Here is a 25,203-nt window from a genome sequence, read left to right on the forward strand (position 1 = left end):
ACACTTTAAATTCTGCCTCCAGAATTTAAATATCCAACCTGGCAGAGATTGGGTTTTCTATATACACTTTAAATTCTGCCTGCATGACTCTTCCTGCTGTGTTTATCAATATTAAGCATAAGCTTGGTTCAAAAATAGAAAACTATGTGTTAGCTGCTTTAAATAAACATCTATCCTATTTTTCCAGGCAGTTTATATTTCTCTTCTAATCAAGGCTGAGTGTATTTCTGAGCAGAGCCTTAAAAGCACTCATTTCATGCAACATTAATGTGTATTTTGGCTAAGCTGACATGCCACTTTTTACCAGGCAGATGAAAGGGGTTTATTTAAACAAACAAATATACAAGGTCTTGTTGAAGAGAATGAAATAATCCTAATTGTATTCAGCATTTTGTAGTCACCTTTTTTTGTTTCTGGCTGTTTCAGGGATGAGTATGAGGAGGATGGGTTTTGCCAGCCCTACAGGGGCATCGCCTGCGCCCGCTTCATTGGCAACAGAACCATCTACATGGAGTCCCTGCACATGCAGGGGGAGATAGAAAATCAGATTACAGGTGGGTAAAAACACCTTGGCTGCTTCCCCACGCAGCCCTCTGCTCCCAAAACGCTGCTGGAGTTTTATAAACAGCGATGTTGTTTTGCTTTGCTTTATTCCCTCTCGCCATCAGCTCGTCTGGGGGTCTCTGCTCCTCCAGCTCCTCACAAAACACCTGAAAAAAAAAAGATTTTTCAGGGAAAAGGGGCTGTGTGTTTATAGCTTCTGGGAGACTCAGTGCTGCTGTTACCCCAGCAGGTTTTGAAAGCAAAGGGGGAGAAAGTTTAGTTGATTTTATGTGGCTGGAATAATTTAGGTGCTGGGAAAGGCTGCATAAATAATCCAGCAAGCAGTATTATTCCTTTGGATTTAGGGGAGAACCAGTTGCCATTATTTTTGTGGGATATGCTGATGCGGTTGCTGGATTCACAGATATCATAGAGATCATTATATTCTCTATTTTTAATATAAAATAATTTGGTCTAATCCTAGCCCTGGTAATCAGCTCTATATTCAGATTTTTTCCTTGCTGTCAGAATATCCCAAATTTCTCTTCTCCCTTTGTCTCCAAACACTGTCAGCATTGCAAAAAAAGGCTTCATTTCCCCAAGAAAGGCAATGTGAGCCAGCAGTTCATAATTTTCCAGCATTTTGTTTGAAAAGTTATTTGGGATTGTATTGGGATTGTCACCTTCCGTGAAGGAACCAGTGCAGGAATTTGGGGGTTACCTGTTGGGCTTACAAATATTACATGAATTTGTAAATTATTCTAAGTTATTTGGGAGAAAAAAAGGAATAATTAAAGGAAAAACTAAAGGAATAATTATGTTGGGGGGGGGGGGTTGGGTAATGAGCATAGCATTAATCCCTGATGAAAACCTGATGTATTTTCCTTGTCAGTGAAGTCATCATGGTTAATAACTTCCAGTGTAATTAGTGCTGTGCATTCCTGCTCATCACCTGCACAGCTGCAGTGGGGAGTGAGGGTTTCTCTGGGATGACACAGCCCAGGGAAAATGTTCCCAAGCCAAACCCTTGTGGTTTTTCCCAGCTGCCTTCACCATGATCGGCACCTCCAGCCACCTGTCGGACAAGTGCTCCCAGTTTGCCATCCCCTCCCTGTGCCACTACGCCTTCCCCTACTGCGACGAGACCTCCTCTGTCCCCAAGCCGCGGGACCTGTGCCGGGATGAGTGCGAGATCCTGGAGAACGTGCTGTGCCAGACCGAGTACATCTTCGCCAGGTCCAACCCCATGATCCTGATGAGGCTCAAGCTGCCCAACTGCGAGGATCTGCCCCAGCCCGACAGCCCCGAGGCCGTCAACTGCATCCGCATCGGCATCCCCATGGCCGACCCCATCAACAAGAGTGAGTGCTGAGCTGTGACCGTGCTCACAGGGGTCCCAGGATGAGGGAAGGGATGAGAATGTGGACTCCCTGTTTCAGAAGGCTGATTTATTATTTTATGATATATATTATATTAAAACTGTACTGAAAGAATAGAAGAAAGGATTTCATCAGAAGACTGGCTAAGAATAGAATAGCAAAAAATGATAACAAAGGTTTGTGTCTCGGGCTCTCTGTTCAAGCCAGCTGACTGTGATTGGCCATTAATTAGAAACAACCACATGAGACCAATCACAGATGCACCTGTTGCATCCCACAGCAGCAGATAACCATTGTTTGCATTTTGTTCCTGAGGCCTCTCAGCTTCTCAGGAGAAAAAATCCTAAGGAAAGGAATTTTCAGAAAATATCATGGCTGCACTGAATGCCATGGTGCCTTGGTTTGGAATGACAGGAGTCTGCTAGGAAAGGCAGGAGCCTCCCCTGAAATGGAGAATGTGAACCTCCTTCCCCCTCTGAATTGCTATAAATTTTAAATTAAGGGGCTCTCAGGCAAAAATTATGGGAGCAGGAAATAACAGTTCTGTAATAGGGAAGGAAATAAAAGGCTGTTGGCAGCAGTCCCATTGGAATTGTGGCTCAGCCCTCCTGCAGTGTCAGGGGTGGTTCTGTTGGAGCAGGGATCCTATAGAAATCCCATTGGAATTGTGGCTCAGCCCTCCTGCAGTGTCAGGGGTGGTTCCCTGTAGAAAGGTGTAGTTTTCCTCTGAAGATCCAGTGGAAGAGGCAGCTGCTATTCCTCTGGGCAATCCAGTGCAGAAGCCGTGCTGGTGTTTCCAGGATCTCCAGATTATATCCAGGCAGGAATGCTTGGCTCCTCCCTATGGGCTCACATCTCCCAGTGGGATGCTGTAGCTCTTATCAGCCGTGCAGTGACATTCAATAGCTGTTATCAGCAGATATCTCCCCTGAGGGAGGAGTGGCTGTGGAAGAGATAGGGAAAACTGCCCGCTTAATAGAAGACAACTGCCATACAGATGGCAATAGAATACATCTTGCCTTGTGTGTCCTTCAGAAATGAAGAGTGGCCTTGTGCTGTGTTGCCTTTGCAGATCACAGGTGCTACAACAGCACGGGCGTGGATTACCGGGGCACGGTGAGCGTGACGCGCTCGGGGCGGCAGTGCCAGCCCTGGAACTCGCAGTACCCCCACACCCACACCTTCACTGCTGCCCGGTACCCCGAGCTCAACGGGGGCCACTCCTACTGCAGGAACCCTGGCAACCAGAAGGACGCCCCGTGGTGCTTCACCTTGGATGAGAACCTCAAATCAGAGCTCTGCGATGTCCCGGCCTGCGGTAATGCCTGACCCGGTGTGGGCTGGAGCTGGGGGCAAGGGGATGGGGTTTGGTGCCTTGTGAAAACTGCCCTGGAGCAGAGGCTGGGCAGAGTTCCAGAATAAAGCAGGGATTGATTCAAAGGAATGGATCTCCTCCATGGATGCACCAGAGCCCAGCCAGGGCTGCACCCAAGATGAACCAAAATGGCCCCAAAATGCACGAGCGGGCACGGGCTCTGTCCCTGGGATCAGCTCTGCTCCATTTGCACCTTGCAGTTCATTGTCCCATTCCAGCTTTAGCCCTGCAGTCCCACCCTGCTTGTTTTTCTCTCTCCAGCCCACGGGGTTTGTGCTCTGGGGCTGAGATTTGGGTCATTTGTCCTTGGTGCCCAGCTGGAGCAGGAATTGTTTTGTCTCCCTGCTCTGTGCACAGAGCTCAGCATCCCTGAATGTGAACCCAGACCCTCACACTAAAGCAGCACAGAGTGTGAAAATAGAAAAGCTAAACTTGAGGCATCAGTTTGGTGCACAAAATGTTTGTAGGAAAGGCTGGCTGGCCCTGCTCCCTGGACACCTTTGAGCAGTTGCTGCCACTGCAGTGACAAAGTGGTGGCATGAAAATAATTTCCTGGGGAATGGCTGTGCACTGCCAGCTCAGGTGTTTCTGACTTTCCAGGTTGGTGTTCCAATCAATACAACTCCTTAGGCCAGATTAAATCATAGAAACATGGAATGGTTTGGGTTGGAAAAGCCCTCCAGGGTCATGGAGTCCAACCACCCCCAGCACTGCCAAGGCCACCACTGCCCCACATCCTTAAGTGCCACATCCACACATTTAAATGTCTTTTAAAGGCCCTTTTAAGACCCCACCACTGTGGGCAGCTGTGCCAGGGCTGGACAATGTTTTCCATGAAGAAATTTTCCCAAATATCCAATCTAAGTCTCCTCTGGTGTAACTTGAGTCTGTTCCGTCTGCTCCTGTCCCTGTTCCTGGGAGCAGATCCCAAACCCCTCCTGTCAGGAGCTGTGCAGAGCCACAAGGGCCCCTGAGCCTCCTTTGCTCCAGGCTGAGCCCCTGCCCAGCTCCTCAGGGATTCTGCAGCCCCTGCCCTGCTCCATTCCCTTCCCTGGACACGCTCCAGCCCCTCCAGTGCTTTCTTCTTGTGGGGGCCCCAAAATCAGGGAGAGGGTTTGAGATGCACATGATAGAGCCCAGACTATCTGCCTTCCCCCTGATCTACCCTTTCAGTAAGAACATGATTTAGATCCCATTTTGGCATCGATTCCCATCTTTCCATTAATTGAAAAAGGCTTTGGAGCAGACTCAGAACATGTCTCCCTGCAGAAATGTTCATAACCATAACCAGAAAAAATGTGATTTGGTTCTGGCTCCGGAGCAGGAACATCAGAGGTATCTCATTTCTGAGGGGAAAGGTAAATGTTACTGTGACAACTTGTAGGCAGCATCAAATTTGGTGTGAAACTTTGAATTTCCACAACATTTCTGGCCTGTCCATGCGAATAGCTGTGGTTTTTTTTCTTGGCCTGTTATCAATATTGTTATTTCTACATGCAGATAAAACAATTAGGACCCATTTGTTCAGGTCTTCCATTCACTTCCCCCCAGCTCTCTGAAAAGCAGAATCCAATGAGAGCTGAATCTCCTTTTTTGTTCATTTTGCAAACTCAAAATGCAGCCAGGGCAGTTCTAGAAACACAAATTTCAAATCCATTTTAGAGGACCTGGCAATGGCACCTCTATTTTTGAAACAAGGCCTGAGCTGTGTTGGCAGTGCTGGTTTAGGAGTTGGACTTGCTGATCTCTGAGGGCTTTTCCCACCTCAACAGTTCTGTGATTTTCCCCACACTTTTTGAGTCCTGCACCTCTTCTGCTGTTATTTCAACAGAAATAACAAAAAAACATCCTGAAGATTGCTGTGCCAGTCCCCTCTGGATGGGCTCTGAGGTGCCAGGCCCGGCTCAGGCTTTTGATCTGGGGTACCAGGACTCTTTTGGAGCCAAACTCTGATTTTCAAGCTTTGCTTGATAATAACTGAGATAGGCTGGAGAATTCCTGACAAAGTTTTTAATTGCCAAAACCTCTCACTGCTGCCTTCCTTAAATGGTTGTTCTGTGGCTTTATTATTCTAAATACAAGCAGGGCTGGATCAGGTGAGCAGTAATTGAATTGTTAAGTGCTAATCTGCATATTAAAACCAGAACACTGTGTGGGACTTGCATTCTGCTGGTTTTGCACTGGCTGAAAGAGCCATTTCAGGCCTGTTTTAATCAGCATTGTGCATTCTGCCCCACCAGGACATGCCTAGATGGGAAATGGATTTAATTAGGGTGGCTCCCAAGAAGCTCATTAACCTAATGAGGCTTCACAGTGGGGGCTGCTACTTAATAAGAATAATAATTGCCTTTGACTGGAATAGCTCAGGTGATGAACTGGTGCCCAGGTCTCCCTCTGCCTCGTGCTGCTGCTTTCTTTTCCTCTCTTCAACTGTATCTCACAAGCTGTGAGAGATTTGTTTCATCAAAGTTTGTTAACCTGCTTGCAGGGAGATGTGAAACACGGGCTAATTCGAGCATGAGGCTTAGCAAAGCCCAGCCTGAGAAGGTTGGGAAGGGCACTGTGTGAATCCCTGCCTCTCTGGGAACAGGGAAAACACCGTGGGGGTGGTGCTTTAGCCCTCTCCCCTTTCCCAAAGGCTGGAGGAATATTTGGGCTCCCTCTCCTCTCAATTAAAAACCAGATGGCACAACTTAATCTGAAGGAATGATCAGAGAGGACGTGGGGGGAGCAGAGGACAGCGTGAGCTGAAAGAGGAGAGGGGTTATGCAAAGTGACATCCAGAACCATTTGAACTTTGCCTCTGTCACAATTTGAGTCGAGCCCAAGCTTCAGATCAAGTTCGTGTTTAATGAAGTGCATAAAAGAGATCTGTGTGGGCCGCTAAGCGCTTGTACAAATCCAGCCTGGAAAACACAGACAAACAAACTGGAGTGACCCTGCAGGGATAATAAAACATTCCCTGTTCTCCCAGGGTCCCCGAGGCAGCCCCAGGCATTCCCAAGTCCCTTGGAAACAGCCAGGGCTCCGGGGATCCTCCAGTCCCCTGAAATGAGCGCGTTAATCCGGGTGTAATTCCACCCTAAACCCTGGGAATGCTCCTGGGGAATGGCAGAGCAGGGAGGGCTCTGTGTGCCCTGCCTGGGCCACTCGGGAGGGGGATCTGTCCTTGTCCCTGTGCCTGAGACACTCGGGATTTGGGATCTGTCCCTGTCCCCCGTGGGGCTGCCTGAGCTCCTCCCAAAGCCTCTCCCCTCTCCCACATCTCCCAGCCCAGGGATGCAGTGCTGGGTATCCTGAGCAGCGGCAAAGAGGGGCCCAAAATATTTCCAAAATGCCTTGGGAGGAGCCCTGAGAGGGATCAGGGGTTGCAGGGAGCCTTTGGGCTGTGCCACACCATCCTCCTTCCCAACTCCTCAGATTGCTCCCCTTTATCCCTGCTTCAGCTTCCCTGGCACCTCACCCTGCTTGCCTGGTTCTGCTCGTACTGAGCTGTTCTTCTTTCACTTCCATCTGCTTGTACCCATTCCTTTTTGCTGGAAAGAGGTTGGTTGAACCTTTAAAGGGAGAGGCAGCTCAATCCAGACTGTTCTCCTTTAAATTGTCTCAAACCAAAACACAAAATAAGGAGATTGAATTCCCACCAGAGCTTTTCTTGGAATCACAGACTGATCTGGCTTGGAAGGGACCTTAAAAATCATTTAGTTCCAACTCTCTGCCATGGGAAGGGGCACCTGCCTCAAGCTTCTTCCATAAGGTGTTTTAGAAATTCCCTTTCCTGTGGATCTGTGTTGGGCCATGACTTAATTTCAGCCCAAGCCAAGGCCACATCACAGCATTTCACTCTTTCCTGCCCATCAGCAGGTTTGACCTGGCAGGGTCTGCTCCTGTGTAACCTCACAGAACTGTTCCTCCACAAAATAATTTTTCCTTTTAATATTAATTAAATAAAACAGTATTCAATGTGGATTTCAGCAAGATGAAAAGGATGTTTTATTCTTTTTAACACTTTTAGTTGACCCAGGGATATGTTTGACTCCACGGGATGTTAAGGGGTTATTTTTTCCTTTCTGAACCAGATTACAAGGATTCCAAGGAAAAGAACAAAATGGAAATCCTGTACATCCTGGTGCCAAGTGTCACCATTCCCCTGGCCATAGCCTTGCTGTTCTTCTTCATCTGCATCTGTCGCAACAACCAGAAATCCTCGTCCCCTCCAGTGCAGAGGCAGCCCAAGCACGTCCGGGGGCAGAACGTGGAGATGTCCATGCTCAACGCCTACAAACCAAAGGTAAACCCTCAGTTCTGCTCCCACACCTGCAGCAGGGAGGGAAATGCTTCAAACAACCCAGCACTGAGGCATTCAGGGGGTTTCCAGATTGGGATTTGTGTGATTTCTGTGAGGGTTTTCTCAGCAGCAGCAGCAGCATGTGCTGGACCAATGTGTGTCAGTGTCTCTGGAGAAATAATGGAGTTTTTGTGGGATAAAGCAAGAAAGCCCTTCCTGAAGCATCTCCACAACAGCTCATTTAAGTGAGAGGTAATGCAGGTAAAGATGTGATTCAGCATTTCCTCGGGAGAGCTTTTCATGGCTGTGCTCAGTTCATCTGTCACCTTTCACTCAGCTCAAATCACCTAGGGAAAGATTTCTTCCTTGGGTTTCCAGGCTTCCCCATTCCCTCAGCTAAAAGCAGAAATGTCCAAAACAGCCTCAAAGCTCTGCCTGCAGCACAGCTCCTGCTGCTGCTGTTGGCTTCAGCACAGCCCCACGTCCAGGAAGAATTTCAGAATTTTAAAATTAATTTTGATTGAAATGTGACCAACTTTGTGTTCCTATTTCCTGGTGGGATATGCAGAACTGGCTGTGGCACCCAGGGCATGGCTGGAGGAGCCTCCTGCCATCCACAGGCACAGGAATGCCCTGGAAAAGCATTTCCCCTGTGTCACACACCATGCCAAGGCTCCTGATCCTCAGGAGTCCCTCCCAACTCGGGATATTTTATGGTTCTTCAAGAACTTGATGGGCTTTGCTCATTTGGAATTTGGTGGGCTTTGCTCTTTTAGAGTGAAAACCTGTATCTCAATCCCACACACACTTGTATCTTAATTTTCCTTGGAAGTTCCCAATTCCAGCTTTCCTGTACAGCTTGGAGTGGTTTTGGCTCAAAATGTTGGTAGCAGTAAAAAAAAAATTTATAAAGTCAGTATCCAAACTGCATCTTGCATCCAACCTCCTGGAATATTTCACTAAATTTGGGGTTGCCTCTTGTCCCTGTTCTGCTGAGAATTTGGGGTTCAGTCGTGAAGATAATGGGAATGCCAGCATCCTTTTATTGAGGATGCAATTCCCACCTTTCCTGCTGGCACTCCCAGCACAGGAAAGCAGAAATTCCTGGAAATATTTGCAAATATTGACCATTCACTTTCCTTTCAATTTGCAAGTGATGTGCTGCAGGAATATTTTCATTTTATTCATGCTAATTTCAATTTTTCCCACTGGGAAAGCCAGCTCTCCCTGTCTCCAGTGTTTTGATTGCCTTTCAAACAATATTTTCAAGGAAAGGAAATGGAATCTTTTTTTGAAAATTGATGTCAGCTTTGGGTGAAAACACATCTAAGCTTCGAGCTCCCACTGAGGCAGTTGTTTGCTTGGATAAATAGGAATGTTAGCATTTCCTCCAGTTTTAAGGGGTTTTAATTGCCTTCAAAAACATAATAAATTAGGGACATCTTGTCCTGGAGCTGAAGGAGAGGTGGAAGGGGTGGATTTCCCTCTCCCTTGCCCCTGACCTGCTGCCTCTTGTGTATTTTACACTTCCCTACATTTTGGACACCCGTGTGTGACAAATACTTGTCAAACAAAAGCCGAGCAGATTTACAACTGCTCCACTCCAAATGAGCCCTTCCTGCCAAAACTTTATGACTTCATTTTCTTCCCCCAGTTTTCCACTCTGTTGGTTCAAACAGACGGGCCCAGGCTCGGGTCAGACAGAGGTCATTTCACTTTCATTACTAAAATATAATTTACAATATGCCAGACCTAAACAAGTTTTAGCCTAAAGGATTTGGGTAATATAAACCATCTGTTCCTCAACAATATAGCTAATTTCCTGCCATCACTGTGCAGTCTACTGGGCTGCCCGCTTAAATGGCTTTATTATTATTATTATCATAATTATTATGATTATTAATGCAGTGTTTGTATAAAGTCATAAGTGATCAATACAATTAGAATTAATTCATGCAAAAACTGCTTTTTTCTATGATTATTTGAAATGTCAGGTTTTTTTCCCACATTGCCACTGGAAAGCTGGCCTTGCATGATTTCAGGAATGCAAATGCCAATGTTTACACTAATTTACAGAACCTAGATCCCAAACTCATTAACCTTAAATTACTACCTGTGGATTTACTGAGGGCCCTAAATGAGTGGGTTTGGGTGTTACAAGCACAAGTGGAAGTTGGGAATAATGCAGGTTCTTTATGGCCCAGGAGTGAATATCTGCACACCAAAGGGCAATAAATGTTTAAGAGGTTTGCCTTTCTCCTTTGAGAAACTCACTGTCAGAGTTTCAGGATGGAACAGAAACAGACTCTGCTGTGCCTGGAAGGGTTAACAGCAAAGTCAAGGGAAAATTGCCTACAAGGACATGGTTTTTAAAACAAAATCTTTTTTTTCCTGCTAAAACTCCAGGCCCTGGCCTAGAAAACACTTCAGCATGGACCTCTCAGAGCATGGGAATTGCCTCAATTCCTGAAATTAGTCACATTCAATTGGAAGTACAGAAATGCCCAAGGCCAAATGCTGAGATGCTGTTGGTTCCTGGGTGTGTTTGGGTCCAATTCTTGTTGTGTCTGACCTTGTGGAGAGGATGGAAGGGAATTCTTTTTGTTACCTTTGGAAGCATGGTGATCTCGTTTGGATCCTGGTGATCGATTTGGAGCATGGTGATCCTGTTTGGATTCTGGTGATCCATTTGGATCTTGGTGATCCATTTGGATCCCGTTGATCCTGTTTGGGTCCTGTTTGGATCCTAGTGATCTCATTTGGATCCCAGTGATCCCATTTGGATCCTGATGATCCCGTTCGGATCCTGGTGATCTGTTTGGATCCTGGTGATCTTGTTTGGATCCTGGTGATCCCATTTGGAACCTGGTGATCCCGTTTGGATCCTGGTGTCCCTCGAGCTGTTCCTGCCACCAGTGGGATCACTGCTCCTGTGTCCTCCTCCTTGGTTCCCACACATCCTAAGAGATTTCACATTAAAAAGGCCATTTTCAGCCCTGACCTGTTGGTGTTTCTTTCGCAGAGCAAAGCCAAGGAGCTGCCCCTCTCCGCCGTGCGCTTCATGGAGGAGCTGGGCGAGTGCGCCTTTGGGAAGATCTACAAGGGCCACCTCTACCTGCCGGGCATGGACCATGCCCAGCTGGTGGCCATCAAGACCCTCAAGGACTTCAACAACCCTCAGCAGTGGGCGGAATTCCAGCAGGAGGCGTCGCTGATGGCCGAGCTGCACCACCCCAACATCGTGTGCCTGCTGGGCTGCGTGACGCAGGAGCAGCCCGTGTGCCTGCTCTTCGAGTACACCAACCAGGGCGACCTGCACGAGTTCCTGGTGATGCGCTCGCCCCACTCGGACGTGGGCTGCAGCAGCGACGAGGACGGCACGGTCAAGTCCAGCCTGGACCACGGGGACTTCCTGCACATCGCCGTGCAGATCGCCGCCGGCATGGAGTACCTGGCCGGGCACTTCTTCGTGCACAAGGACCTGGCCGCCCGCAACATCCTGATCGGGGAGCAGCTCCACGTGAAGATCTCCGACCTGGGGCTCTCCAGGGAGATCTACTCGGCCGATTACTACAGGGTGCAGAACAAGTCCCTGCTGCCCATCCGCTGGATGCCCCCCGAGGCCATCATGTACGGCAAGTTCTCCTCCGACTCCGACATCTGGTCCTTCGGGGTGGTTTTGTGGGAAATATTCAGCTTCGGCCTCCAGCCCTACTACGGGTTCAGCAACCAGGAGGTGATCGAGATGATCCGGAAGCGGCAGCTGCTGCCGTGCTCCGAGGACTGTCCCCCCAGGATGTACAGCCTGATGACGGAGTGCTGGCACGACCTGCCCTCGCGCAGGCCGCGCTTCAAGGAGATCCACGCGCGCCTGCGCTCCTGGGAGGGCCTCTCCAGCCACACCAGCTCCACCACCCCCTCGGGCGGCAACGCCACCACGCAGACCACCTCGCTGAGCGCCAGCCCCGTCAGCAACCTCAGCAACCCGCGGTACCCCAACTACATGTTCCCGGCGCAGGGCATCCCGCAGGGGCAGCTGGCGGGGTTCATGGGGCCGCCGCTGCCGCAGAACCAGCGCTACATCCCCATCAACGGCTTCCCCATCCCGCCGGGCTACGCCGCCTTCCCCGCGCCCCACTTCGCCCCGCCGGCCGCGCCCAGGGTGATCCAGCACTGCCCCCCGCCCAAGAGCCGCTCGCCCAGCAGCGCCAGCGGCTCCACCAGCACGGGCCACGTCACCAGCCTGCCCTCGTCGGGCTCCAACCAGGAGGCCAACATCCCCCTGCTGTCCCACATGGCCATCCCCAGCCACCCGGCCGGCATGGGCATGGCCGTGTTTGGCAACAAAACTCAGAAACCCTACAAAATGGACTCCAAGCAGTCCTCCCTGCTGGGGGACTCCAGCGTGCACGGACCCAACGAGTCGGTGATCTCGGCCGAGTTGTAAATACGCGAGGCCTTTGTACAGAGAACCCTTCGGACGCGGACTCGGCAGGGGCAGCAGAGATGGGTTTGTTTTTCTATTCAGATATTTTATTGAAGGTCCTTTTCTGGCCGTTGCACAGACGTCGCAGCAAAGTGTCTTCTGTGAAGTTTCACTGCTCGCCAGGATGGGCAGGCACAGCCAGATGGATCCTCCTGGTGGGAATCCCCAGCCTTGGCCATGATTCCCCAAGTGCCACCAACAACTCAAAGAGGGGCAGAGGGAATCTGAGGGTTTTTTTAAAGATAAAAACGTTTTATCCGATGCTTTTTCACAGCTTTTTGAAGCGTGGTTTGAATCACGGGAACTTTTTTTTAATACTGAAAACCATATTTTAATATTTGTCTCTTTTTTTAGGAGATGCAAAGATTCGGAGATCTGGGTGTGCAATTTCAGTGCCAATAGGGAAAATATTTGTAAATGTTGCGGTCGAGGATTGTGTTTCAAATGTGTGATCTGAGAGCTGAATCAGTTACTTCAGGTGGGATTTTGCTCTTTGGTTTGGTTGGGAGTCTGAGCTCAGATTCGTACCAAAAAATGTCATTTATGTGACAGCACAAATGCTGGAGTTACCAGCTTGCAGTCTACAAACCTCATCTGCTGCTGGCTGCTGAGGACAGCTGGAGCTCTTAAGGAATTGCCTTAAAGGAAATGAAATTAAAGGGCTTTAATTTCAGAACCTGAATCAACTTCTTCAAAGATAACGTTTCATGATCTAGTCGCTCAAGCAGGAATTTTATATCCTTTTGTTGCTATGCAACTGTGTAATGGAAAAGCGCCAAACCACAAGTTTAGAGATGACAATCAGCTTTCCCAGGAATATTTATTGTGTCATTTCAGTGACTCTGACTCCAGTAACCCTGGAAAAAGGGGAGGCTCACATTCCATCAGGCAGCAAATCCATCGATAGCAATTGTGTCTAATAATGTGAATTAGTGCTGATTTTCCACTTAGAAATGCACCATTTGTGTCATTAAAAAACCCATTCAGGTAGAACCAATCGAGATTCTTCATTTGAAACCACTTTAATGAGTTACACACGTGCTGTGTATGGTACGTTTTCCACAGACTCTTTTTTTGTACTGAATAATATTTTTATTGTCCACAAAAACCAATCTTTTTGCTCAGTTGACAATGTTGTATAATAGGACTTTATTTTTATCTTTTTTGCACAAAAGTGTGATGATGTTTTTGTACAGCAGAAGTGAAAATACATCTCTGCATTTTATATCTTGGGGCTGTTTCTTTTGATTTTTACCCTGATGTAGATGTTCCTGAAATATATTATGGTGATACTCAGCCACTACCTTATACAAATATCTTTCTTTGTTTTCACTGCATGCGTTTAATCACTGTATTACTTGATGATTGAGTTATTAATTATGGGCATTTCAATTAGGCAAGCATGAGAAAAAAAAATGTAATAACAAAGGCTATTTTATAACTGAGATATGTGCATTTTTGTATTTCACGTGCCAGAGATGATATTAAACACTGATTATTTTATGCTGCTGTTTATTAAAACATTGTTTTGCCACAAACACGTCGGCATTTCCTCCCTCCTGAAGGATCCCTGGCTCCCTGTTTCCAGGGAGGCTGAGCTGCTATCAGCCAAGCATCCTTGGATTTAATCAGCAAATAGGAATAACCAAATCCTTCAGGAGCAGCAGTGGGATCATAAAATGATCCCTCACACACTTTGTGGTTTTATGTTCAAACAGCTCAGGCTCAGTTTGAGGTTTCTCCTTTATTTCAAAGCTGGGTCCTTGAGGTCAGAGTATTTTTAGGTATTTTTGGGAGCAGCTCTGAGCAGCACACCTGGAAAGCCTTGGGAAGACCTCTCCCTGCCCTCCCTCCCTCAGCTGGGAAATGTGGGAATTCTGAGGTGAAATCACAGTCTGGCTCACACCTGGTGCACAGGGAGGTGAGGCAGGGAGGCAGAACTGGTGAGGTCATGAGGAAAAGAAGTGCTGCCAGAAATGAGGAGTCACTGCTCAGGTGGGGATGCAGGCATGGGATCAGAGCTGGCTTTGTGGCAAACAAAGGGAGAGGGAATATTCCAGATGCTAAATCATCATCCCTTCCTTCCTCAAGGAGAGAGCACAGCCAGGGCTGTGGGAAATGCAGCAGCCTTGGCTGGATGGGAGCTCTGGAGCAGTGGGAATAAAACTCTGGATAAACGGTGCTCACTGAGCCTTCAGCCTGGACAGGCTCATCCCCTCCAGGCTGCTTGTGTTGCTGTGAAAGAGAATAAATATTTGCTGATGTAAAGACCACTGAGGCAGAGCCTGAAATGGGGATTTGGATCCTTTGTTCCCACAGAGGAGAGGAGAGGCTGGGCTGGAATTCTGCATTCTCTGGATGGAGAGGAAAGGGCCAGAGCTGCCTGTGCAGAAATGAGGGCTGGAAAGCTCAGAACTCACCAGGGTTTGTGTTTATTCAGGGATCAGGTCAGGAGGGAATCTGTGCCTTGCTTTGCTGGAACAAGGATTTCCAGGAAGGTTTGGGAATCCCAATCCCATTTCCTTGTCCTGTGGTCTGTGTTCACCAGGAGAGCCCTGAAACAGCCCCAGCTCCAGCCTGCCAGGAGAACACTCCAAGCACAAATTCCTGCTGGATCCAAGGCTCTGCACTGTGGGCTCACCTCCCACATCCATTGGCTCCCATTCCTGCACACTCAGCAGGAGGAATTTGGATTTGGGGCAGGATTCAGCCGCTTTGGGGTGCCTGAGCTTTGGCTTTGCCTCTTCCAAACGGGGTCAGGGATTCAAGGGAGAGGCTTTGGCTTGGGAAGGACCTTCAATCCCACCCCATCCCATGGCAGGGACACCTCCCACTGTCCCAGGCTGCTCCAACCTGGTCTGGGACACTGCAGGGATCCAGGGGCAGCCACAGCTGCTCTGCGAATTCCATCCCAGCCCCTCCCAGGGCACAATTCCTTCCCATTATCCCATTAGATTTCAGGGATTTGATGGTGCAGCCCAAGCTCCAGGTGGTTCTGCTGTGAGCACAGTGGTTACAAAGCAGAGTTCTGAGACATTTGGACAGAGTTGCTCTAAAGAACATTTTTTGCACAAACAACACAATATTTTTTTCAGAACCGCTAGACAAAAAAAGAGTCAATTTTTCATTTGCAGAAAAATTTGACAGAATCTTTCTTGTGTGTTACAATATTTTAACCAGTGTTTCTTTATGAATTCAGGGTTCTGTGGTCAGGGGGTGGAATGAGCAGCTGGTTCTGCTGCAGAACATCATGGACAAAATGGGAAAATTCCCTTTCCATGGGCCTGGAGCCTCTCAGAGATGTGATGTCTGTGCAATCCAAGCAGCAATTTTTTATCTTGCTGTGGGCTACCTTTTATAGGAGGAGAGAGAATATTGCCCCCAAGTTGGTCACTCTCCAGCCCATGATATTTCTGCCTGTTTCATCTCCCCCAGATTAAAGTTCAGCTCATTGCAGGACAGTTTATATTGCTGAGGTAATAGAAAATTATTAAAAACAGAGAGAGACACAATATTGGGGCTGCACATCAAAAGCTCTTTAAGACAAAGGAGGGAAAATTGACTCGGAACTGGAATTATTTGAAGCATCTGTGGTGTCCTTTATTTCCCATTTAACAGTGCAACACATTTGGGAATGGTGTTGGGCTGGTTCTGGGCCCTAATTTGCTGAGTTTTACCCTAAACCCTGTGGTTTATCTGCTCCTGCAGAGGGAACAGCAGCTCTTGGTAAATTAATTTTGACCTTGAGACACAAAGGAAGATTCTGCAGTGCCGAAACCTTCAGCTGTGTGGAGAATTTGGGTTCTTTTAATGGAATTTAAAGGCAGAAACCTCTGCTAGATTTCTGAGGAACATGTGGGTTGATGAACCACGAGTGGTGCTGGGAGCAGGATCTGTTGGGGAATATCTCTGTAAGTCCAGTGGGGTTGTTGGGCATTTCCAGAGTTTATCAAAAACCCAATAATGTTTTAGAGCTGCAGGGACAACAAGGATTCCCAATCCCCCTCGGTGAGTGCTGGCTCCATCCCGAGCTGTGCAAGGCAGAGCCATGGGAGGGGTCCCCATGGAAGGGGCAGTGCTGGAGTCTGGGATTGGGATTTTGGGGTGGCTCCAGGTGGTTGGAGCCATGGGGGAATGGGCAAAACATCCCATCCATGGAAAAAAATACCCTTTAATGGGAGCTCAGCTGCCTGTGCTCAGCAATTCCTGCACCTGGGATGGGGCAGCCCCAGCACAAAGAGGTGGGGAGAGAACTGGGAGGAAGATGAGGGTGGGGTGGGTAAAATCCTCCAGGGTCATCGAGTCCAGCTGTCCCACCTGCACTGCCAAGGCCAGCACTGCCCCATGTCCCCAAATGCCACATCCACAGGGGTTTAAAATCCCTCCAGAGATGGGGACTCCAGTGATGCCTCAGGTTTGGCTTTTCTATTTTCACACTCTGTGCTGCTTTAGTGTGTGGGTCTGGGTTCACATTCAGGGATGCTGAGCTCTGTGCACAGAGCAGGGAGACAAAACAATTCCTGCTCCAGCTGGGCACCAAGGACAAATGACCCAAATCTCAGCCCCAGAGCACAAACCCCGTGGGCTGGAGAGAGAAAAACAAGCAGGGTGGGACTGCCTGGGCTAAAGCTGCAATGGGACAATGAACTGCAAGGTGCAAATGGAGCAGAGCTGATCCCAGGGACAGAGCCCGTGCCCACTCGTGCATTTTGGGGCCATTTTGGTTCATCTTGGGTGCAGCCCTGGCTGGGCTCTGGTGCTGCCCAAGGTGCATCCATGGAGGAGATGCTGTGAATAAATCCCTGCTTTGTCCTGGAACTCTGCCCAGCCTCTGCTCCGGGGCAGCCTGCACAAGGCATCAGCACCACTGTGCCCATGTCTGACCACCCTTCCTGTAAAGCAAATTTCCAAAATCTCCACCCAGACTCTCCTCTGGCCCAAATTTATTTCTTTCTTATACAAAGAAATAAATTCCTCCTGTCCCTGTTCCCTGGAGCAGATCCCAAACCCCTCCTGCCAGGAGCTGTGCAGAGCCACCAGGGCCCCCTGAGCCTCCTTTGCTCCAGGCTGAGCTGGAACCTCAGGGAGGAATTTGTGAATTCCTCAAGAGCCAGAGCAGAGAACAGGGTAGGAAAGAGCCATGGGAATGAGAATTCCTGGGAATAACAAACCCTGGTAGTGGTGCTGTGTCTCCCTCCAGGATAAGGGCCCAGAGGCACCTTCCAGGTAGGATTTGTTCCATGTTTCTGTTTGTTTTATCAGGGAATTTGTCATCAGCATTTGCTGAAATACAGCAGGGACCTGCAGAGCCATTAAATGTCCAAAAGGCTTGGATAAAGGGAGACATTTTAACAGCTCCTGCCAGGAGAGATTTATTCTGCACAGAAAAACTGGGATTTATCTGGGAAACCAGGCGGACACCCCAGAGATAGAAAGTTTGAGTTGTTTAAAAATACAAGATATGCACAGCAGACAACCTCTGGTCCCTCTGGTGCCTGGTGACAAAGCTGCTCCATCTGGGAGTCACACAGGGCTGGATGTTTCCCCTCGCACCATGGATCAGTTTGGGAAGCCATGGATTGACTTCCTCAGCAGCTCTGGGAAGCAGGAAGAAAATCAATATTTCACTTGCGACCAGGTGAGGAAACAGATGGAGATTTGTGTCTTCTCTGGTGGAAAATATTGAGATTTGTTTTCTGTACTGGCTGTGGATGTAAAAACCACTGCTGTAAAAACAATTGCTGTACAACACTGATGTAAAAACCCACGTTGCTGAGCTGGGATGAGCTCTGGGCTGTTCCCTGTGCAGACAGGAATCATCCCTGTTCCTATTGCAGACAGGAATCATCCCTGTGTTCGCTGTTCCTATTGCAGACAGGAATCATTCCATTCCCTCTGCAGACAGGAATCATCCCTGTGTTCCCTGTTCCTATTGCAGACAGGAATCATTCCATTCCCTGTGCAGACAGGAATCATCCCTGTGTTCGCTGTTCCTATTGCAGACAGGAATCATTCCATTCCCTGTGCAGACAGGAATCATCCCTGTGTTCCCTCTGCAGACAGGAATCATTCCATTCCCTGTGCAGACAGGAATCATCCCTGTGTTCCCTCTGCAGACAGGAATCATTCCATTCCCTCTGCAGACAGGAATCATCCCTGTGTTCGCTGTTCCTATTGCAGACAGGAATCATTCCATTCCCTGTGCAGACAGGAATCATTCCATTCCCTGTGCAGATAGGAATCATTCCATTCCCTGTGCAGATAGGAATCATCCCTGTGTTCCCTGTGCTGACAGGAATCATCCCTGTGTTCCCTCAGCAGACAGGAATTATTCCATTCCCTTTGCAGACAGGAATCATTCCATTCCCTGTGCAGACAGGAATCATCCCCATTCCCCCCTGAGCCCAGGGACAGCAGATGATGCAGCAGTGGCTGGCCTGGAGCTGTGGCCAGGACTCATTGTGGCCCAGATACAGCAGGGAAGGGTTTCCTGGGTTTCCTTTGATCCCTGGATTTGCACTCCATTATCTCCTGAGCCTCAGCTGCTCCCCAGCTCTCTGCACTTCAGCGAGGGCTTTGAGGCAGCTGATAATTTCACTTTTAACTTTTCTGCCTCTCCTATTGTCAGCCCTGATCAGGATTTAAGGTGGGTGATAGAGTGTTTTAATTTGCCACGTGGGTCTCTGTTCTTTCCTGCCCTCTGGTTTTATTGGGTTTGGGGGTTTTCAGGGCAAAATAATCCACATTTGTTTCTCTGAACACTCCTGGCCTTTCTTCCTGTCCTCATTCCCACCACACGAAATGATCCTCTCTCCCCTCCATGTCTGCCGGGTTTTTCCAAACAACTTCATTTTAATGATGAGTCAAAGAAGTTGTGGAGTTTTCTGCCATTCCTGGCTCAATCAGAACAGGGTGAGGGGGAAATTAAAGGAGTGAGAAGATCCAGATCCAAATGAAGAGCTCACTGTGATTATTGTGGGCAGAAAGCAGACAGTGCAGCACACCAGGGCTGTGTAATTGTGCTAATTAAGAATGAAATCAGGGCTTTGAGGGTTTGTAGAGCCTTGGGTGTTCTGGTTTCTCCAGGGGGTGATTTCAAACACATTGGCAGAAAATACAGCAAACAGGCAGAGCAGAAAGGGGGGGAAAAAAACAATATGATTTAATTTAGGGAAATAGCTTTGCAGTGTGTTGGAAAGAGTCTGCTCCCAAAAGGTAACAGTGTCTGGATCCCTGCAGTGCCCAAGGGACAGGGGAAGGTGTCCCTGCCATGGCAGGGCTGGCACTGGGTGGGATTTAAAGTCCAGGATTTTATGATTTTCTGAGAAAATCCAGTAGCTCACCCAAGAGCTGTGACTCTGCCTTGGCCTGCAGAGGATATTTTTTATGTTGGTGTTTCCTGCAGCTTTTATTTTTGCAGTGGGGAAAAGCAGTCCCTGAATTTTGCAGCATCCTCTGAGAGGGAAGGAGGGAGCTCCTCCTGTGTGACAAAATCAGCACAGCTCCATTGAACATAGTTCATGCCTGTGGGATCTGGATGAGAAATCCTTTAAAAGAAAATCCTTAAAAAGACCCATTTTCCATTGCAGGACTCCCTGAGATAGGGAAGGGCTCTGTCTCTTCACTGAGCCATCTCCAGCCACTCAAAAGGTCAAATCCCAACAGAATTTCTGCTCCCGCTGGCACAATTTCAGAAAACCCAGCCTAAATCTAGGAGGTTTGGGTCTGTGGGCCAAAGAGAGCAATGATTTTCTTTGCCCTGCTAGTGAATATTCCCAATTATTTCATTTCCCATGGAGACATTTGGCAGGCAGTTCCCTCCCCAGCCCCTGCCAGCAGCTCTTGCTCCTAAATGAAACAAATTCTTGGCCTGGCAGGAGCAGCAGATTTGTCATTGTTGGGCCCAGTGATATTTTCATTTTCCCTCATCAATGACATTTATTTCGGGCCATACATATTCCAAGGGCATTTGTAATATTAATAACCAGCACAGGGAAAGCAGGGAATTCTCTCAAAGAAAAACAAAACTCTGGCTCATTTTTAAGGTGCATTTCTTTTGGTGTGTGGGGCATCACTGCTGAAATATTCTTGAAATTAACTTTCAAATGAGCAAATGGGGTCAGATCCCTCGTCCTGGCTCAACTGCCTTTGGTTCCCTGTGGAATTTGGCATCCTTGGCCTGCTGACAGATTTTTTTAAGGACAAGAAGTTCTCAGCCCTGGTAACCCAAGAGCAGTGGATTCCTACCCCAGTCTATTTCCAGACCCAGAAAAGGAGATGTGGCTGGGACATTGAGGATAAAAACCCGGCCCTGCTGGAGTTAAATTCCAATTCCCACAGGTGGAATTGGGATTTCAGTGCAGCATTTTTGCTCAGGTAGGGAATCAGACTGGTTGCAAACCCCAAATGTCTCCAGTTTGTCCTCAAAGCCTGCTTGGCCTCGTGTGGTTTTGATGCTCAGGAACAACTTCCAGGGTTTCATCACAAATTCCAGGCGTGGGAAGGAAGGAAACTGAAGGTCTGTGATGGAATTGTTTCCTGTCATGGACACAGCTTCCAATTTTGCTAAAAGCAAAAGGCCTCTGGCAAGCAGCTCTTGACATTTCACAGGGCAGGGATGACAAGGCAGGTTGGAGGGATATCAAAGAGACCAAAATGTGATCGGGGGCTCAGGAGACCACGTTAGCTCAGAACTGGAGTCTTCCCTTCCTTCTGTCTTCCTGAAGGATGAGACAGCGATGGGATCACAGGGATTCCAGAGCTCACCAGGGATCATTCAAGGCTTTGATAGGTATGAAAGAGAATTGGCCCAAAATGTTTTGTTTTCACTTCAATCTGCCCCCCTGCCCTAGACCAGAGGCTGGCAGAGTCCCAGAATAAAGCAGGGATTTATTCACAGGATCTCCTCCATGGATCCACCTTGGGCAGCACCAGAGCCCAGCCAGGGCTGCACCCAAGATGAACCAAAATGGCCCCAAAATGCACGAGCGGGCACGGGCTCTGTCCCTGGGATCAGCTCTGCTCCATTTGCCCCTTGCAGTTCATTGTCCCATTCCAGCTTTAGCCCAGGCAGTCCCACCCTGCTTGTTTTTCTCTCTCCAGCCCACGGGGTTTGTGCTCTGGGGCTGAGATTTGGGTCATTTGTCCTTGGTGCCCAGCTGGAGCAGGAATTGTTTTGTCTCCTTGCTCTGTGCACAGAGCTCAGCATCCCTGAATGTGAACCCAGCCCCACACACTAAAGCAGCACAGAGTGTGGAAATAGAAAAACCAAACCTGAGGTATCACCCCAGCTCAGGATTTTTATGGAGGCAGAGTGATGAGGAGGAGGCAGAGTGATGAGGAGGAGGCAGGGCAGAGCTCCAGGCTGCCCCTGAGGAGATGAATCCTGTGGGATTTGCCAGGTTTGTGGTGGGGGCCAGCAAAGGGAAAATCTTTAATTTTCCTCCTTCCCATAAAAACACCCTGCTAAAGAAATGTTCTGGATTCAGGGCTGTTCTGGAGTGTTCTGAGGTGGGACTGAGGAAGATTGAGCTCCCAGGGGGCTGATCCAGGTGGGATGAGACAATCCAGTGTGGCTCCTGTCAGGAAGGAGAATCCCAGAATCCTGGAATGGTTTGGGTTGGGAGTGAACTTAAATCCCTCCCAGTGCCACCCCTGCCATGGCAGGGACACCTTCACTGTCCAGCCTGGCCTTGGGCACTGCAGGGATCCAGGGGCAGCCACAGCTGCTCTGGGAATTCCATCCCAGCCCTCCCCACCCTCCCAGAGAACAATTCCTTCCCCAAATCCCACCTCAATCCCACCTCTTTCAGCTTAAAGCCATTCCCCCTTTCCCTGTCACTCCCTGCCTGTGTAAAACCATCTCCCCCCTTTTTAAATTCCCTTTCAAAGACTGGAAGGGGATCTGAGGTCTCCCTGAACTTTCTCTTCCCCAGGGTTTTCCAGCCTGGAGAAAGCAGGACTCCCTAATTTATTTTTTTTTTCCTTTTTTTGGTTTTTCTGATGGCTGATCCCTCAGTGCCAGCAGGATCAGGTGGAGCTGGGCAGGGATTTGAATGTGGAGATAAAATCAGCTGAGCTCTTCAGGCTCTCATGGGGCTGGGAATGGCTTTACCTCAGGCTCTGCTTCCTCTTTTTTGGCTCACTAAAAGGTAACACAGCAATGGAGCAAACCCAAGGCAGGGTCCAGGTGGGATGGGATGAACCACAAAGGAATCAAGGTGAAACAGCAACTTTTCCTCATTTATTTCCAATGTTTGTGCAGTCGCTTCCAAACCCAGGCAAAAAAGCTCCTGGGAAAACACCAAATGGGTCTCACAAAACTCGACCTCATGGCAAAAATATTCTTGCCTTGGCTCCGCTTGGCCTCATGAATGATTTTAAACAGAATTTTATTTTCCTTGGAGGAGGAGGGAAGGGCAGAATATTAAAATAATCTTTGCTTGTGCTTTTCACAGCAGTAATGAACAGAGCGAGTCCTTGTGGAAGTCCTTCCCCTTCTTTGGAGACCTTTTTCTTTCTGCCACTTTCCACCTCTTAATATTATTAATATTTAAATTATTCAGGGGGTTCAGGTCACCTTCATTGGTTGTTATCTTTAGTGGAAGTTACACAAGAGCCTGTGAGAACCAAGAAATTCTGCAGTGGCCAGATACTCCTCCCTCCAGCTGAGGAGCTGATAAAGGCTCTTGAATTTCACTCCTGGATCCTCCTGTGGCTTAAAAAGTGGGGGAAAAAATCAGGGAATTTGCAAAGCCAGGATGCTGCTGGTGTCTCAGAGGGGGCTGGAGTTTCCCTCATCCTTTTTTCGTACGTGGCCACTCTGGAACTGTTAAAAAAATCACTTTTCCCTTCAGATCCCGTTTGTTTCCAACATCCACTGGGAATGAAGGGACCATTCCACTGAAGGACAGCAAGCCCTGAGCTGAAATTCAGGGTGGGTTTTCCCTCTCCCAAACATTCCCCAGAGCACAGAGTCAATTTTCCTTTGCTGTGGTGTCCTCTAACAGCTCCCCTTTGGAATTGTTTCACCCTGCATCCTCCGGGATGTCCCTTTTTGTCCCCAAAATCCCGGACCTGCCTCTCGTAAGGGGAGAAGGGATAATTTTCTCTTTCCCCCACTCAATTCTCAAAAATCCGAGGGGAAATTGCGATTTCTGGGTTTGGGGAGGGCGAGGCGAGGCCGATGTGGAGCGGGAACATCTCGGAGCCACCTGGCGGCGGCAGGTCCCGGGATTTGGGAGATTTTTTGGGATTTTCCTCTCTTTTGAACAGCGAGGGGATCAGAGGTGGGTCGTGCACTGCTGCAGGCTCAGACACGGGGCTGCCCCGCGTTTTTGGGTTATTTTTGGGTTATTTTTTTGCAATCAGCTCCCGAAAGCGGGGCCGGGATGTTCAGAGCTCCTGGCAGGGGCTGAGACAGCGGAGAGGCCAAAAATCCGCTGAGGGCAGAGCGGCAAAATCTTCATTTCGGGCATGCAGGGCCCGAGTGTTTGTACTCAGAGGCGTTTTAATCGGGAAATGAGGGCTCGGAATTCCAGAGGTTGGAAATCCAGCTGGGTTTGGGGTAAAACATTCAGGTTCCTGTGGGGTTATCACTTCTTTGTTAATTACAGCGGCACCGGCTCGGGTTTTAATTAGTGCCGGCCTCGGGGAGGGGGGGGGTTGGTGCTGAGGAGAATTTGCTGCAGGCCTTGCTCAGGGTTTGTGAGGGGAATTGGGGTGAAACACAGGGAAATGGGGGTGAAACAGGGAAATAAATGGGGGTGAAACACAGGGAAATGGGGGTGAAAGAGGGAAATGGGGGTGAAACACAGGGAAACAGGGCTGGAACATGGGGAAATGGGGGTGAGACACAGGGAAATGGGGGTGAATCACATGGAAATGGGGATGTGCCAGGAATTCTCACCTCAGGAGAGTTCGGGATCACGGGGTGGGAGCAGGATGGGTCTCGGGTCAGCACAGGCCGGGAATTTGGGGCTGGAGGGGAGGGACAGAAATGGGGCTGAAAAGCACATTTCAGAGATTGCCCTGAACCCAGGGAAACGGGGCCTGGAGGGGCAGGATGGGGAGAATGATTCCCACAGCCAGAGGGAAGGGTTGGAGGGGATTTGGGGAAGGAATTCCTGGCTGGGAGTGAGGGCAGGCCTGGCACAGAATTCCCGGAGCAGCTGAGGCTGCCCTGGAAGGGCCTGGAGGGGCGGGATGGGGGGAATGATTCCCACAGCCAGAGGGAAGGGTTGGAGGGGATTTGGGGAAGGAATTCCTGGCTGGGAGTGAGGGCAGGCCTGGCACAGAATTCCCGGAGCAGCTGAGGCTGCCCTGGAAGGGCCTGGAGGGGCGGGATGGGGGGAATGGTTCCCACTGCCAGAGGGAAGGATTGGATTGGATTTGGGGAAGGAATTCCTGGCTGGGAGTGAGGGCAGGCCTGGCACAGAATTCCCGGAGCAGCTGAGGCTGCCCTGGAGGGGCGGGATGGGGGGAATGATTCCCACTGCCAGAGGGAAGGGTTGGATGGGATCTGGGGATGGAATTCCTGGCCCTGGCATTCCCAGAGCAGCTGAGGCTGCCCTGGATCCCTCAGCGCCCAAGGCCAGGCTGGATTTTCCCCCTGGGATATCCCAGAACCACCCGCATCACCTCCCTGAGTTTGGGAAGCCCAGCCAGGGGGGTCTGAGGTGGATTTTGGTGAAAAACCCCAGAACTGCGGGGTTTTCTCGCATGCTCGAAGCTCTTTTGCCATCTCGTGGCCGCCGGGGGAAGCAGGGAGGGAAGGAAGGAGCGGCCGCTCCATCCCGAGCATTCCCAAGCTTCCCTTGGGAGGTGTTAATTAAACTTCTGATTAACTTCAGGAACTGCTTCCCTCCACTGGAAAAATTCATATTCCCGGAAGCAGGAACATAAAAAATACCCTCCGAAAGCCCAGGCTCCTGAATTCCAGAATGGTTTGGGTTGGGAGGGACCTTAAACCCATCCAGTGCCATGGCAGGGACACCTCCCGCTGTCCCGGGTTGTTCCTAATCCCCGTCCAACCTGGATTTGGAATTTCCAGAAACAGCTGGAAATTATAAAATTAAAATTGCTTTAATATAAATAATATAAATAATGCAAATAATATAAATAATACAAATAA

At 49.0% G+C, this 25,203-nt stretch overlaps 1 protein-coding gene across 1 annotated transcript; it reads left to right on the forward strand.

Annotated features, from left to right (window-relative positions):
• Positions 1-352: 352 nt before the first annotated feature.
• ROR1 (receptor tyrosine kinase like orphan receptor 1) lies at positions 353-13,609 on the forward strand. Its single transcript, XM_059478075.1, has 5 exons — positions 353-554; positions 1,587-1,904; positions 2,995-3,240; positions 7,377-7,588; positions 10,608-13,609. The coding sequence occupies exons 1-5, from the start codon at positions 509-511 to the stop codon at positions 12,030-12,032; spliced, it is 2,247 nt and encodes a 748-aa protein (XP_059334058.1). The 5' UTR covers positions 353-508; the 3' UTR covers positions 12,033-13,609.
• Positions 13,610-25,203: the final 11,594 nt, after the last annotated feature.

The sequence above is a fragment of the Ammospiza nelsoni genome, chromosome 9, assembly GCF_027579445.1.
Source record: "Ammospiza nelsoni isolate bAmmNel1 chromosome 9, bAmmNel1.pri, whole genome shotgun sequence".
NCBI lineage: Eukaryota > Metazoa > Chordata > Aves > Passeriformes > Passerellidae > Ammospiza > Ammospiza nelsoni.